The sequence below is a fragment of the Staurois parvus genome, unplaced genomic scaffold, assembly GCF_062004578.1.
Source record: "Staurois parvus isolate SC_StPar_1 unplaced genomic scaffold, SC_StPar_1.0 ptg000019l, whole genome shotgun sequence".
Taxonomy (NCBI): domain Eukaryota; kingdom Metazoa; phylum Chordata; class Amphibia; order Anura; family Ranidae; genus Staurois; species Staurois parvus.
In genome coordinates this window covers 15744454-15760181 of record NW_028317815.1, presented here as the reverse complement: position 1 = coordinate 15760181, position 15728 = coordinate 15744454, and the positions used below count along the sequence as shown (strand labels likewise).

General features: G+C 40.6%; 1 protein-coding gene across 1 annotated transcript in view; it reads left to right on the top strand.

The window, feature by feature from the left end:
• The window catches only part of DLD (dihydrolipoamide dehydrogenase), a 31420-nt gene extending 18363 nt beyond the window's left edge, over positions 1–13057 (top strand). The window contains exons 5-14 of the mRNA XM_089685114.1: positions 2616–2685; positions 3674–3774; positions 4832–4975; positions 6928–7029; positions 7466–7656; positions 9158–9328; positions 11002–11191; positions 11366–11503; positions 12514–12603; positions 12683–13057. Coding sequence (XP_089541240.1) covers positions 2616–2685; positions 3674–3774; positions 4832–4975; positions 6928–7029; positions 7466–7656; positions 9158–9328; positions 11002–11191; positions 11366–11503; positions 12514–12603; positions 12683–12748 — 1263 coding nt within the window. The 3' untranslated portion in view covers positions 12749–13057. The remainder of the gene's footprint in view (positions 1–2615; positions 2686–3673; positions 3775–4831; positions 4976–6927; positions 7030–7465; positions 7657–9157; positions 9329–11001; positions 11192–11365; positions 11504–12513; positions 12604–12682) is intronic.
• The last annotated feature ends 2671 nt before the right edge of the window (positions 13058–15728 follow it).

Here is a 15728-nt window from a genome sequence, read left to right as displayed (position 1 = left end):
CAAAAATGTAATAGATTGCAGCGTGCCAGTCCTTAGATGTGGTGGGTAGGGTTAAGAACATTTGGAACAAGTTAATTAAAGTGGAGTACATCTTTAAAGATTGGAACCCCCACTCCCCAGTAAGGATTGGCACCTTTGTGGAGCGGGGGGGTACCCGAATTTGACAGGTACCTGATCCCACTTCCTAGGCGATCAGAAGCGGAAGTTGTCATCCTACCCTCCCTCCCCGAAGTCTTCTGGGACACGTGACAGGTCTCGGTAGATGACGGGGCCATTGAGGAAGCACAGTGCTACTCACACATGCACTGTAGCCACCCAGCTGTGAAGCCGCAAGCTGTCACAGCTGGGTGCCCCCCACTAAAGATGCCGGTGCCTGGAATACAGGACGGCTGGTGAAACGGGCTGCGACGGGTTGGGGCAACGCGGGACTGAGGGACAGGTAAGTAGCTGTTTTTTAAAAGTCAGCAGCTACAGGTTTTTGTAGCTGCTGACTTTTATTTTTTTTACAGAGTAAGTGGAACTCCGCTTTAAGTACCAGTAGGGGTCTGCGTTGCCGGCTGTTAAGGGGCAGTGTGATGCACGATCCAGGTACACCACACGGCTCCCTTTTTTTTTGTTTGTTTTATCATTTTAGGAAATTTATTTGAAGTATACAAAACGTACAATTCATTCACTGCAATGTCTGCGCTGGCCGACATTGCCATGTAGTTGGGACCGGTGAGCTGCAATAAAATGCACTGCAGTGTAAATGGAATACATAGGAAAAAAATGTTTCCTGTATGTCCCTGCAATGGCAGACTTTTTTACCATGCGGTAAAACATCTGTTACCACACAGTGTGAATTGGCACTAAATCTTGCTAGAAATGAAGTGTCTGGTTAATGTTCCTATGAGCTTTTATGTTCCTATGAATGTATAATAATACAATTTAAAGGAGAAACTTTTTTTTTATAGTTTTAGATAGAATGGAGAGAGGCTAGAACAGCTGGTAGGGTTTTATTGTTGTCTGCCTCTTTTTGTCCTGTTTACTGTTATCAACAAAAAGCAAAAAGAAAATCTCAAAATTTGAGTGGTCACCACAACTGCAATAGAGGAGAAAGTTTCCAGTGGAGACACTGGTTCTGGTGACCCTGAGGATAACAAGGGATTCCCTTACTTTTGGATGGATTTCCTTTCACTTTCTGTTTTTGGCTATGGGACAGGCAGTGAAGACAAGTTCTTTCCAGTTGGAGGGCAAACAAAAAAAACATACAGGGGCTATAACACTCTCTCAAGAGGAAGACATGTTTGTATATGATTACAACCATGGCTCCTTCCCCAGATACAGTACATCATGTGAACACTATCACTTTAAGATGGGAAGTGTTACTGGCAGGATCACCAGTTGCAAATAAAAGGAAAAAGCCTGAAAAGAGAACTGTAATGTAGACGCCACATCTGAGGAATGGTAGTCAGTGCTCCAGACCTGTATGTAAATCTGCCAACATGTGCAGTTCTATTGTGTAGCACTGTTTTAACTACCTGAGGATTTACCCCCCTTCCTGACCAGGCCATTTTTTGCGATACGGCACTGCGTTACTTTAACTGACAATTGCACGTTTATGCAACGCTGCACCCAAATGAAATTTACATCCTTCTTTTCCCCACAAATAGAGCTTTCTTTCTGTGATATTTTATCACCTGTGTTTTTTTTATTTTTTGCGCTATAAACAAAAAAAGACCAACAATTTTGAGGAAAAAAAAAGTATTTTTTTACTTTTTGCTATTAAACATGTCCAGTAAAAAAGTGTAAAAAATAAAATGTCGTCATAAATTTAGGCCAAATATTATTCTGCTACATGTCTTTGCTAAAAAAAATTATAGCAATACGTGTAAATTAATTGGTTTACCTGAAAGTTATAGCATTTACAAATGGTGGCATATATACTGTAATTTTTATTTTGTTTACTAGTAATGGCGGCGATCAGCGACTTATAGCAGGATGGCGGCAGGCATTCTGACACTGGGGGGGACTGACTTGGTGTCACTGACATCCCCAGTGACACCATTACAATGATCAGTGCTAATAGTATTAGATAACAGTGCACTGACATTGCTTACGGGAGAGATCTGTATTGTTTACATACAGGTCTCTCCTCCGTCGAAAATCCTTGGAGATCACCGGCCGGGACTTGGTGATTGACAGCCGAGGCCATGAATGGCAGCATATATATTGCATACAAGTGCCACCCTGTAACAGTATTTCTGCTATAGAGCGGCGCAAAAGCGGTTAATAACTTTTGTATTTGAAATGAAAACACCCATTTAAGCATTGATGTAGCTCTTATAAATAGACTCTTGAAAATGCCTGAATGGAGTCAAGGTAGTGCAGATTATGTGGGATAATATGTGATTTCTTTCAACTTAATCATTTCTGGAATACCTTTTGGTTTTCCCAATTGGGATACACAGTGATTTAATATATACCTTGTTTGCTTGCTTTTTACAACATGCTGTAGTCTGTGCATAAATTATACACTTACACATGCTTGTCAGAATACTTTCCTTAGCTGCATTTTCTATTATTTGTGATGTTTTTTTTAAATGTGGGTTTTTAACCAAAACTTCCACTTACAGGCTTTGCTGAACAACTCTCATCTGTACCATTTAGCTCATGGAAAAGATTTTGCAAGCCGAGGAATTGAAGGTAGATGCTATTGTCTTTGTTGATTAATTTGAAATTGGTTTATCGTGGTTTAGATTGCGTTGTCTGTGAAAACGGGTTTCTTCACCCAAAATGGATAGTTGGCTTCTTAGATTTAATGGTGGGCGGCAGGGGGAATGATTACATTATCTGACACACCTGGACGTGTGACTGAAATAGACTTGCTGCTCATCTAGCAGTAAAGTATTCTGGGTTTTATTTTTTTCTCATTAGGCTCCGGGATTAAAAGTTTTATACTAGCAACAAAGTTGCTTTAAAGGTTAATTTCACCTTTCATAACATATTAGATGTTACACCTGTATCCAGGGTGTAACATGTTACTAAATCAGCAGCCCCTGCACCCTGCTGATCATGGGTGCAATGCTTTCCAGGCTCATAATAACAAAAAATGCACATTTTTTTTACTTGCAAAAAGATGTGAATTTATTATTATTTATTAAGGAGAACTTGGCCTTTAAACTATTTTAAAGCTGGTATTTGGTCACAGGCATCCAAGCATGTGGTGATGGGTCAACAGCTGTGGGGAGCAGATCATTAACCAGCTTTGCTCAAAAGGCTGAAGATAGGAAAGTAGAATACCCTTTAGGTCTGCCATAAAAGATAACTAAATACGAAAACTGTACTGTACATTGCAGTCCTTAAATCTGTGTTTGCATTCGCTTTCTTTTTCAGGTTAAGAACATTTTCAGCAAGTAGTAGTAAACTACTAATCATTACCCATGTAATGGAAATGACAGACATGTTTGCCTAGGTGGCAGTCCAAGGCTCCCCTTAGCTACAGTGGAGTGAATGAGCATTTGCCACTTGGGGTCAGGGAATGTTTTTTATTTGAAGAGTTACCAAGTAAATATAGAAAGGCAAAAAAAGCCTAGAATAAAACTGTTTGGTTTATGATTTGGATACACTTTAAATGAGTGTTGTGCCTGGTTTAACCATTTGTTTTGTTTTTTTAATTTCCTCTTCATAATAGTGACTGGCATTCGCTTAAATCTAGAGAAGATGATGGAGCAAAAGAGCGGTGCTGTGAAATCTCTTACAACTGGCATTGCTCACCTGTTTAAACAGAACAAGGTCTGATTTTACTGCATGTATGTGAACACAGGTCAATCATTTTGTGCCTTTCCCTGAGACTTCTTTTTTTAAATGTATGTGCTGTTCTTTAGCACATACTTTGTACCTTTTATTTCACTTTCTTGTAAGGCCCCTTTCACATGGAGCTGAATCTGCTTTGCTTAGAAGGGGATCTGTCTGCTGATCCCTGCTGAGCAGAGTAGGTGGATGACAGGTTCGTATCTGCCCAGTTTATGCAGAGGGGACAGGGACACAGCCAGCTCTGCTTTATGGGTGGCTGGGTGTAAACAGACTCCACTGTCCATTTACACCTTACTGCCCTTCGATCTGCCTAGATGGAGGGGGACAGATCCCCTTCCGTTTTCTTCTTAAATGGACACAGCCTGTTTACACTCCGTCGAACCATAGGGATACATGGACCATTTGATCAGGTCCGTCTGAAAAACTGACAGGCGGACCTGATTGGATTGCCCGTGTGTGAGGGGCCCAAGTTGCATGTTTTGCTAATTTTGTATTTTTTAGTGAATTATAGAAATTGCTTGTTTTCGGTCTACAATGATATCGCCTATTACAAGGTTGCCTCGTGTCAGTTAAACCAGCTAACTGCTTATATCTACTGGCTCTACTGGTTTTTCAATTGTTTTATTTAATGAATTTACTGTTATATATTTATTTTATGCCAAGGGCTGACTTGGGTCACCAGGCTACAGCTATAATTAAAATATTATTTTTGACTAGACTAACCTTTTAACTACATGCTACTTCATACAACTGTCTGTGCTAAATACACAGCAAAATAGAAAAAATCGGTTTCTGTTCAGAGCACAATAATAAATAAATAAAAACCTATGGGAATCCATAATTTGAATCCAGCCTTGTATGCGCAATATATCTATGTAATATTGGCAATATGTAATAATTATTGAAATTAATTTCTCTAGGGCCAGTACAACATGTAGGCAAAAAATAGTCTGACTGTTAAGTATCAGTAAAAATTTTATGTTTTGCATCAATTTTTTTTTCTTTAGGTAATGAATGTAGAATGCTTTTCACACAGGTTGTGCATGTCCAAGGCTTTGGAAAGATCACAGGGAAAAACCAAGTAACAGCAACAAAAGCAGATGGAAGCACACAGGTCATCAACTCTAAGAATATCCTCATAGCCACTGGTTCTGAGGTTGCCCCTTTCCCAGGAATTGAGGTAATGTGGTTGAAAGTGCTAGTCCAATGTTGTGTTTTTTGAAGATTTAGATACAGTGGTGGAATGCTTAGAACCCCGTAGATCCATAACGCAGGAATGATTCCATTGTATGGCTCAAGTAGAAAAATCCTAAATTCAATTCCGTGGATTTTTTGGCCATTTTAAACAGGCCATATCAAAAGTCCATAAACTGAAATACTTTGTCATATGAATGCCCCCCAAAATACTTTTTACCTGTGAAAGTATAATTAGAAACTCCTGGCTGTCATTTTCAATAAAGGATCTCCTAGTCCCTTTTTAAATAAGGGTTCCTTGTTTAATTTATTCAAAAGTAATATGGCATATGGCTGTGTGTTTTGTTATAATTTGGCAAAAGATCAGATTACCTTTTAAAAGGCATTGCTGGAAAAATATAGACATTTCTATAGGGTGCCCAAATTGGGTAGATCTCTCATATCTTTGGGTGAACAAAGACGATTGATTGACTGTTAAAAATTGTGTTTTTATTTCTGCTGCTGTTGCTCTTCCTGTCTTCTTAGCACCTTTCCATTGATGTTAATGTGTGTGTTTGACCATATCTATAGGTTTGAACATTTTTTAGCATTAACTAGTTGTCAGGTTACCCTTAATGTCTGACCTCCTCTTGTGGTGGTGTGTGGGCACAGTGCGCTGAGGAAAAGGGCTGCTTGCTGTACTTTTCATCAGCACAGCACTTTGAGAGGCAATCCACTGCCTCACACTGTGCGACTTTTTTGTATGGCGAAAAATTCATAAACCGAAACGCCGTTTCCCATAGAAATGCATTGAAAACCAATTAATGCGTTCCAGGGGTCAGAAAAAAGTAAACACTACTAAAATACCGCATGAGTTATTTTATCAAGTCATGCTGTATTTTAGTAGTGACAATCATGTGTTAGTGTGTCAGCTGTCAGCGGGGTTCCCCACTGATAGCTGAGTGTAAAAGAAAGAATTGCCAGTAATTAAATTATTATTTTAAAAAACGTTGTGGCCCTTCGGGTCTGGTATGGATTTTGAGGGAAAGCCCCACGCCAAAATTAAAAAAAGAAAAATGGCGTGGGGCCTTAAACTGTTATCTGCGCATGCAGCCCGGCGGATCAGGAAAGGGGGGGGAGCGAGCACCCCCTCCTGAACCATACCAGGCCACATGCCCTCAACATGGGGGGGTGCTTTGGGGGCCCCCCCTCCCCCCCCCCAAAGCACCTTGTCCCCAACCACTGGCCAGTGGTTGTGGGGGTCTGTGGGAAGGGGGCTTATCGGAATCTGAGGCCCCCAGATCCCGCCCCCCCTCTCTATGTGAATGAGTATGGGGTACATGGTCCCACTATGCATTCACAAAAAGTGTAGTGTGAAAAAAGACAGGACATGGTCTTTGACAAGTCCTTTATTAAAAGAAAAAACTAAAATAATGTCCCCCACAGTAGATCCAATGTCAATCATGATGTCCTCTGCCGAGCCAGAAAAAGAATTAAAAAAAAAAAAAGGCTCTGCTCTAGACGCTGGTTTCCGGCCGTCTGCCTGCTCCGCTGGCTTGACAGTGACCTCACCATGTGGCCCCACCTCCTTGTGACATTGACCCAGCATGCCCTGGTTGATGAAACAAAGTTTCCTTTAACTCCAAGGAAAGTGTCAGCTAATTCTGTGAGCTATAGTGAAGAAAAAAAAAAGCCGGAAATTGCAGTTAAAAATCGGCACCGACATACACTTTGTATTGCGAAAAAAAATCGTAAACAGAGGCATTATTTTCAATGGATTTTCATTCGTAAACCGAAAATTACATTAACCGAGGCGTTCATAAATCGAGGTACACCTGTATTTGAAAGTTTGTATTACATATTTGTTTAAGTATTGTTTAAATCTTTACTGTGCAGCCTTTTAGCCTGTTAATTTAAAACTAGGCATTTATGGTCTCATGTCTGTTAATCTAATTCCAGATAGATGAAGACACGGTCGTTTCATCCACCGGTGCATTATCTCTGAAGAAAGTGCCTGAAACGATGGTGGTTATTGGTGCTGGTGTAATTGGTGTTGAACTGGTAAATCATTCATGTGTTTTTCACTAATTTCTCTAAAAAATATATATTGTGTTTCATGTTAAAGTTTGGACTTGCTAGTATGTATTCATATAGATGGTTAAATGTTTATAAGAGATATACATAGTAAAATTATGACAGGTGAACTAAGAATCTACCATTCATTCTTTATGGAGCCTAAATGTTTTGTAACTAGTTATAAGGGTCAAATATATTTTGGTATAACCCTTTATGGGGTGCATACTCAAAGAATTTAGAAAAAAGTCAAAGCTGACAGCTGAAGGAGCCCAGCTTCCTATCCAAGCTTGCTGCATGTCACCACTATTTTAGGGCCATAGGAGATCTCCACGTTGGGTTTCCAGACAGCCGTGCTTCTCTGATGTTTTAGTTCTTTTTCCATATATTATTAATAATGCTGACCTTTTTTTCCTCTTGTCAGGGATCTGTGTGGCAGCGGTTGGGAGCAGATGTTACAGCAGTTGAATTCTTGGGCCATGTTGGTGGGATGGGCATTGATATGGAAATATCAAAAAATTTCCAACGCATTCTTCAGAAACAGGGTCTGAAGTTCAAACTGAACACAAAGGTCACTGGTGCAGCCAAGAGGCCAGATGGCAAGATTGATGTTTCGTATGTGTCTTTTCATTGCATAATTGCATGCTTTGTTTACGGGCTGTAGAAATACCAGTTAGGTTATATTGATATAGATGTTTAAATCCAGGCAGAGTAGGCAACTGAAGTATATGGCAAGGCATTGGGTTAGTATTGTAAACCACATACAGGCAGATGTAATGCAAATCTTGGCCAGGAAATCTATGTAGTACATTTCATGCTTTCCCTTTTTAACTTTCCTCTGGACAGAGCCTAAAACATGGCAAGGAGTATGAATAGCGTTCATATTGAGTTTAGGCGATGTTGTGGTCTTATATAAGTCTTGGTTGATTCATAAAATACTTAAAGTGACACCAAACTGGTTTTTAAAAAAATTATATTCGTGTATGCATGCTTAACTCAAAAAAGTACCTTCTGTTGCTCTCAGCCTCCTCTATCCCCCCAAATTTGTTGCTGCTGTGATTCATCTTTCTGTTAGAGGGTGTCCATATTCAATCTCCTTTGTCCCGATGTATGCATGAATGTAGTCATCCTCTCTTGCGCGTGAAACATTATTGTTCCAAGCAAAGTGAGTTGGAAAGGAAAATGTTACAAAGAGACAGAATTTAATTAAAAATAGATTACATAACCATTAACCACTTGCCAACCATGCTATAGCCGAATGACGGGAGGGCGTCATATGACGTCCTTCCAGAACGCGCCCTCCCGTGCACCCCCGGTGATCTCTGTGATCACTGTGTCCTACGGACACAGTTGATCACGTGATGTGGTAAAAGGCCAATCACAGCGGCCTTTTACCACGTAATCAGCTGTGTCCAATGACACAGCAGATCACCGGTAAATGCAGTTGCCGGTTATCAGCTGCACTTTCCTCATGCTGTCACGGCGTGAGGAAAGTACTGCTGATAACCAGCAATTTTAAGAGGACGGATCGGCACCGATCATCAGGGTACTGATGATCAGTGCTGCCCACCTGTGCCCAGCAGTGCCACCCACCTGTGCCCATCATTGTTGCATATCAGTGCCCATGAATGCTGCCTATCAATGCAGCCTCATCAACGCACATCAGTGAAGGAGAAGAATTGCCTGTCTGCAAAATTTTATAATAGAAACAAAGAAAAACTTTTCTTTTTTTTTTCAAATTTTTTTCTCTTTTTCTGTTTATAGCACAAAAAATAAACACCCAGCGGCGAGTAAATACCACCAAAGAAAGCTCTATTTGTGTGAAAAAAAATTATAAAAATGTAACATGGGTATAGTGTTGCATGACCGCGCAATTGTCATTCAAAGTGCGACAGCGCTGAAAGCTGAAACTTGGCCTGGGCAGGAAGGGGGTATAAGTGCCTGGTAGGCAAGTGGTTAATTAGCGAATGTGCATGGATTATTTTTGGAGAATAAGGACAGAGTATTGTGCTAAAGTGGAACATAAAATACATTTGCAAGATTATCACTGCATGCTGTATAAATTGTATTCTCAAATTGAGTTGTTACCTCATGTAATTTCATTATTTGTTGACAGTATTGAAGCAGCAGCTGGTGGCAAGGCAGAAGTAATTACATGTGATGTTCTACTTGTATGTATTGGCCGTCGTCCCTTTTCCCAAAACCTGGGACTGCAAGAATTTGGAATTGAGCTGGACAACAGGGGCAGAATACCAATCAACAGCAGGTTTCAGACAAAGATCCCAAAGTAAGCACTGCTTGACATAAAACATATCAATAAACAACATTACGTTAAGCCATTCAGCAATTCTGTCTATTGCTGACATTGCTGAGCTCATGCAAATGCAGTTCCTTTGCAACTATAATTGAAAATGGTACCTGTCATTGTTAGATTGGAATTTAGGCAGTATTTCTGCTGTATACCCAGAATTTATTAAAAGAAGTTGACCTGTTACTTGTGAACATCTTTCAAAATTTTTTTTTAATCAAAGCACAGAAGTTTCTTGTGGTTGGTTACCAGGTTTGCACACATCTCAGGAGGGATTTTGGTCCACTCTTCTTTACAGATCTTTTTGAAATCCTTAAGGTTTCTTGGCTGTTGCTTGGCAACTTGAAATTTCAGCTCCCTCCATAAATTTTCTATAGGATTAAGGTCTGAAGACTGCCTAGGCCACTCCTTTGTTGCTTTGGCGGTATGTTTTAGGTCATTGTCATGCTGGAAGACCCATCCACGGCCCATCTTTAGTGTTCTGGCTGAGGGAGGAAGGTTCTCATCCAAAATTTTACAATACATGACCTCGTCCATTGGCCCCTCAATGTGGCAATGTTGGCCTGTACCTTTAGTAGAGAAACAGCCTCAAAGCATAATGTTTCTGCCTCTGTGCTTGACTGTAGGGATGGTGTTCTTTGGGTCATAGTCAGTATTTTTCTTCATCCAAACATGGCAAGTTGAGTAAAATGCCAAAGAGCTCAATTTTCGTCTCATCTGACCACAACACTTTCTCACAGTCCTCTGAATCATTTAGATGTTCAATGGCAAACTTCAGATGGGCCTGCACATGTGCCTTCTTGAGGAGGGGGACCTTGTGGGTGCTGCAGGATTTCAGTCCATGGTGGTGTATTGTGTTACCAATTGTTTGGTGACTACGGTCCCAACTGCCTTAAGCTCATTCACAAGTTCCGCCTTTGCAAATCTGGGCTGATCCCTCACTTTCCTCATGATGATCCTTCCCCATAAATCCATCTTGCATGGAGCTCCAGACCAAGGGTGATTTGATGGTTATTTTGTATTTCTTCTATTTGCGAATAATTGATCCAGTGGTTGTCTACTTCTCACCAAGCTTTTTGCTGATGGTCTTCTAGCCGATTCCAGTCTTGTGCAGGTCGGCAATCTTGTCCCTGATGTCCTTTTGACAGCTCTTTGGTCTTGCCCATGATGGTGAGGTTTGAATGGAAGAAAGTGATTCTGTGGACAGGTGTCTTTTATACACATAACGAGTTGTCGTTAGGAGCACATTCTCAAATTGACAGGACGAATCTGTATACCACATGTGCTAATAACCAGTCTGTGGGAGCCAGAATTATTGTTGGTTGGTAGGGGATCAAATACTTATTTTGCTCACTGAACTGCAACTCAATTTATAACATTTGTAATGTGTTTTGTTTTTTCTTGATTTTTTGGTTGATATTCTGTCTCATTTAAAATACACCTATGATAAAAAAAATTATAGACCCTTCATTTCTTTGTAAGTGAGCAAATGTAAAAAATAACGTACAGGGCATTAAATAATTCTTTTCGTGTGTGTGTGTGTGTGTGTGTGTGTGTGTGTTGGCTGCGCTTACACTTGTAACAGAACCATCTGAAACCATTTTGATAACTATTTTGTCAAAGGTTGTTTATAATTTTATTTTTTTTTGTAGCATTTATGCCATTGGTGACGTAGTGGCTGGGCCAATGTTGGCACACAAAGCAGAAGATGAAGGTATAATTTGTGTGGAGGGAATGGCTGGTGGAGCTGTCCACATTGACTACAACTGTGTGCCATCTGTGATCTACACTCACCCTGAAGTGGCCTGGGTGGGCAAATCAGAAGAACAACTAAAAGAGGAGGTATACATATGGCTCTCTTGTGTTTTAGACATTGAGAAAAACCTGAAAAAATTATGTAAGCTGCTGCTAATATTCTGGTTGTTGGAAATTCCAGTAGATGAATCTGTTCTGTGATGTGTGTGTAATATTTGGTAGGCGTGTCCACATAACACTGTCTTTTTATGAATTATGTAGGGTGTGGAGTATAAAATTGGGAAGTTCCCATTTGCTGCCAACAGCAGAGCTAAGACAAATGCAGACACAGATGGCTTGGTGAAAATTCTGAGTCACAAGTCTACTGACAGAATGCTTGGAGCTCATATCCTGGGAGCAGTAAGTTTATCACCTTATAATTAGAAATGTATAGTAGTGAATACTTTCTTTATTATGGGAAGGACTAAAAGAAAATATACTTTTTAGACTGGTAAATATAAAAAAGGAAAATGGAGTATTTGTTATCCAACCTTCAGTCTGGCCACATTGATCTATCAGTTGACTGACTGGCTTGTGTACAACCAGCCTGACATTTTTTTTTTCCCCCCTAAAGTATCAGTGCCATTGCCTATAGCAACAAAAGCACAGTTGAAGGATTCCCCCATCCACACATTCAGATTAAGTAATAAGAATAAAAAAAAAACCATGAATCTTGTATGGCCTCCCTTAGTCTCCAGGTTTCAGTGAGGGGACTGTAAAGCAAACTGCCCTGCCGTGTACTCGGGGAACGAGAGAGAGAGATATTCTTCACTGAGCCTCTTAAAACTCTTATTTAAATACAGACAAAAAATTAGGCAGTGGTAGTGATAACTGCTTGCTGTGGCAATGTATCAATCTAGCTACTTCATTCAGGTAAGTTAATTACATTTACAAAGTGCTGTAGAGAGATAGTGGTGAGAACTTGAATACTCCTGTCTTTGGTGCCACTCTATATGATAGAGCTCAACTGAAACTTGTAAGGACAGAAATAATTACAGCCATTGCTATTATTTTGCATGGTCTTGGGCTGTCATCCTAATCCTGACTTCACTGTGTAGTGAATCACTGAACAGAAACAATCATGGTAGTTAGGTGTTTAGACTAAGTATACAGTATACCTAATGGGCAGTGAAGCAGCTTTCATAAATCTGTCCTCACGGGTTCACTTTAAAACATTAGTGGAAAGTGCTGTTGTATTTATCAATTTGTCTGAAGTTCCTGTTTGTTTCAATCTACTTGTGTCTCAACACAAAGCATATTATGGTAAATGTTTGTATATACTGTAAGTTACAGAAAAAAAAATATTCCCCATAGTATTTATCTTTACCATAACCTATTCTGAATCGTCGTTTTTTTTTTCTAACTCACAGGGTGCTGGAGAGATGATTAATGAAGCTGCTCTTGCCATGGAATATGGAGCATCATGTGAGGATGTAGCCAGAGTATGCCATGCCCACCCTGTAAGTACCGTGACCATTCTTTGCTGCTTACATGTTCTTATGTTTTCAGATGCTCATTTCATTTTTGTTCATCTTTCAGACTGTATCAGAAGCCTTCAGGGAAGCAAACTTGGCTGCATCATTTGGAAAAGCCATTAATTTTTAAGTGGAAAGAAGAATGACTGATGTGTGTACATAGTTATCTTATGAGGATCTGCACCAGTCAAAACTCACATTTATTACAGAATTCAGTGGGACTTTTTGTCAAATCCAGCTATTTAACATAGTGTTTGGAATTTGGAATGTACAGGACTCCATATGTACTGCAACTGTCTAAATGCAGGCTGATACTCCACCATTTTGTCTGAAATGTTATTTTGGAAGACTTGTCTTTTAACAGAATGTGTGCAAAACAGAAAACTGTAAAGTAGCCATGATATCTGATTTGTCTAAAGAAGATACATTCATACTTCCAGCTAGTGTTTTGTCTTTTTTTTTTTTTTTTTTATCTTTCTTACTTTTAGTGTCATGTTAACTTTTTTCAGTTTCAAACTTAAAGAAAATTGTGTAGAACGAATGTGAGCTGGACTCCTTTTGACCTTAAAAGAGAAGTTCGGGAATGAAAAAAAATCCATACATACTCACCTAGGTGAATGCAGCATCAGTCCCCCTGCGGCCTCGAAGACTGATTTACTAAACTATCAAACACCGCTGATCACTCTGTTCTCAGTCTTCAGCGATTGGTGACGGTCAGTCTCTGGCTCTCTGCTGTGCCCTTCAATTGTTCACTGGAGTGCCGAGCTGTGGAGGGGGCGGGAGTGGCTGGATCAGGCTCTCAATGACTTGCTGAGCCAGCTGCCGGTCAGGAATGTGGATGGATCCTGATTTTAAAGTGGGGATCTCTGCAGAGCCTGGACTGGCTCAGTGATGTTAGCCAACTGTCAGCTGAATACAGGTCACTGGAGTGCAGTACTAAGTGTACTCCTGTGACCCACAGGAGAAGTATAGCCAAAAGGAGCTTTGGCCCTACTTCTCTTTTCAATATTACTGAATACGCAATACAACATTACTTAGGTTACTACAAAGCATACACACAACTGCAATGTTACAGCCATTGTTTTCCTTATAGAATGGCAAAGCCTAGTTGTAAGTAACTACACCACCAGCAAGTCCAGAAATAATATATTTATTCATATACTTTACTAAGATCCACATTAAGGCCGCATGCACAGAGGACGTTTGCCCTGCTCTCCTAAATGCCTTTCATGCTGGTAGCACCGGTTTGGCAAAAAAAAAACACTTGACGCATGTAAACGCATTACTTCATTTCATCGGCCAGAATATTAATTTAGTCTGGCCATTGAAATGAATTAAAGGATAAATTCACCTTTCTACAAAAAAATAATAAATGCACGTTTGATGTTTTGTGTTTGCTTTTGGCAGACAAAAAAAATGTGCATTTATTATTTTTTGTAGTAGGGGCTTGTAAAGCATTGCACATGCGATTAGGTCTCCTGAAGACTCAGTTTATCTGCTTGCTCATGCATCCTGTACAGGTAAGCCAATACTTCTGACAGGATGACTCAATGAACTACAACAGTGACATGGTAGTTCATTGAGAACTACAAGCCGACAGTGCTCTCAGGACTTGTAGTGCATTCATTTACAGAACTCTGTGAATGTATGATGTGGCCGTGTGGGTGGAGCCCCGGATAGGCCACACTGTTTTTAAAAAAATGACCGCTAGTACAGGGAACTTCTCCTTATACTGCTGTCACTGTGAAGGGGAATTGGGTAGCGGCTGCATGATTGAGAACGTTACTCTAAAAAATACACCCTAAAAACGGGTTAAACATGTAAAATGTTCCCAGAGGTGAACTTATCCTTTAACGCTCGAGTGTCTGATATGCCTAGTTTTAAAGATAATGCAAACCCAGCATTTCCTATTCCTTATATGTGCTTGCTGTATCATGTACTTGTACGAAAAAGTGTCCTGTTCTCCTTGTATTGCTTCCTTTGTGTGAAATCCCTAGTGTTTTTGCCAGTCCCTCCTATTAACAACTGACCACACTGGGTATGAGAATATAGTGTGGTCAGTTCTCTAGATGTACTGGAAACTCAGCCTGCTCTTCTCCAATGGTCATACTGCCCCTGTCTCTTACTGGGAAGATCATAGTGCTGCTGTTTCTCCTCCCCTCAGCTCTTATGCAGCTGTGAACAGAAGGAATGTGATCACTTATAAAACTCGGGAAAAAAGGTGCATATAATGTTTTTTTTTTCTTTAATATCCATTCAGAAATGTTTTGCCTTTCATTCCTATTTTAAACGAAATAGGTTGTTTTACAATGTGAGGGTTTATAATCACTTTGTGTGTTTACATGCATTAAGTGCTTTTTCTGCCAAAACACTGCTGCTGGATGTGCTGGCAGTGTGGTATTTTCTGCTTCTAAACACCTCTGTGTGCATGAACATGGAAGAGTGTTTAGAGGCAGGAGCAAAAAAACTGCCAGCCATGCCTAAAATTGAAGTTTGCACTAAATTGTTACATTGTTGCAAAGAAAAACACAAGGCTATGAAATGCACACTCTCCCCTGTATAAGTTGCTTAGAACCCAGCTTTCTTTATGTGCCAAGAAGCTTGTTCTGCAGTGGTGGATCAGTCCTGCTTTACTGGACAGCCAGTGAATGCTGAATTGCTCCAAGTGTGACTTGCTGTCCTGGAAAAAAAAATCACTAAAAATACCGTATTTGCCGGCGTATAAGACGACTTTTTGACCCTTGAAAATCTTCTCAAAAGTCGGGGGTCGTCTTATACGCCGGTACACATGTTAGGGGGGCTGCGGCATTAAGTACAGGGGTTTGCAGGGGCTGACGTCTCTTACCTGGATCCAGTCCCACGGCGATCCGGTCCAGGAAGCGCGGCGTCTCCTTCAGTTCGGCCACTGGATGTTCGTGCGGCTGCGCGGCTCCGCCTCCTCACCGGTGATTGGCCGCCAGAACTGTAGCTCGGGAAAGGCACACAGGCGGCCAATCACCGGCGAGGGGGCGGAGCCGAGCGGCCCCGCGAAAATTGAGTGCCGGAGCAGCAGGTAAGTGCTCTGTGTAGAGGTGCTGCTGCAACCACATATGCTGGCTGCAGCAGCACCG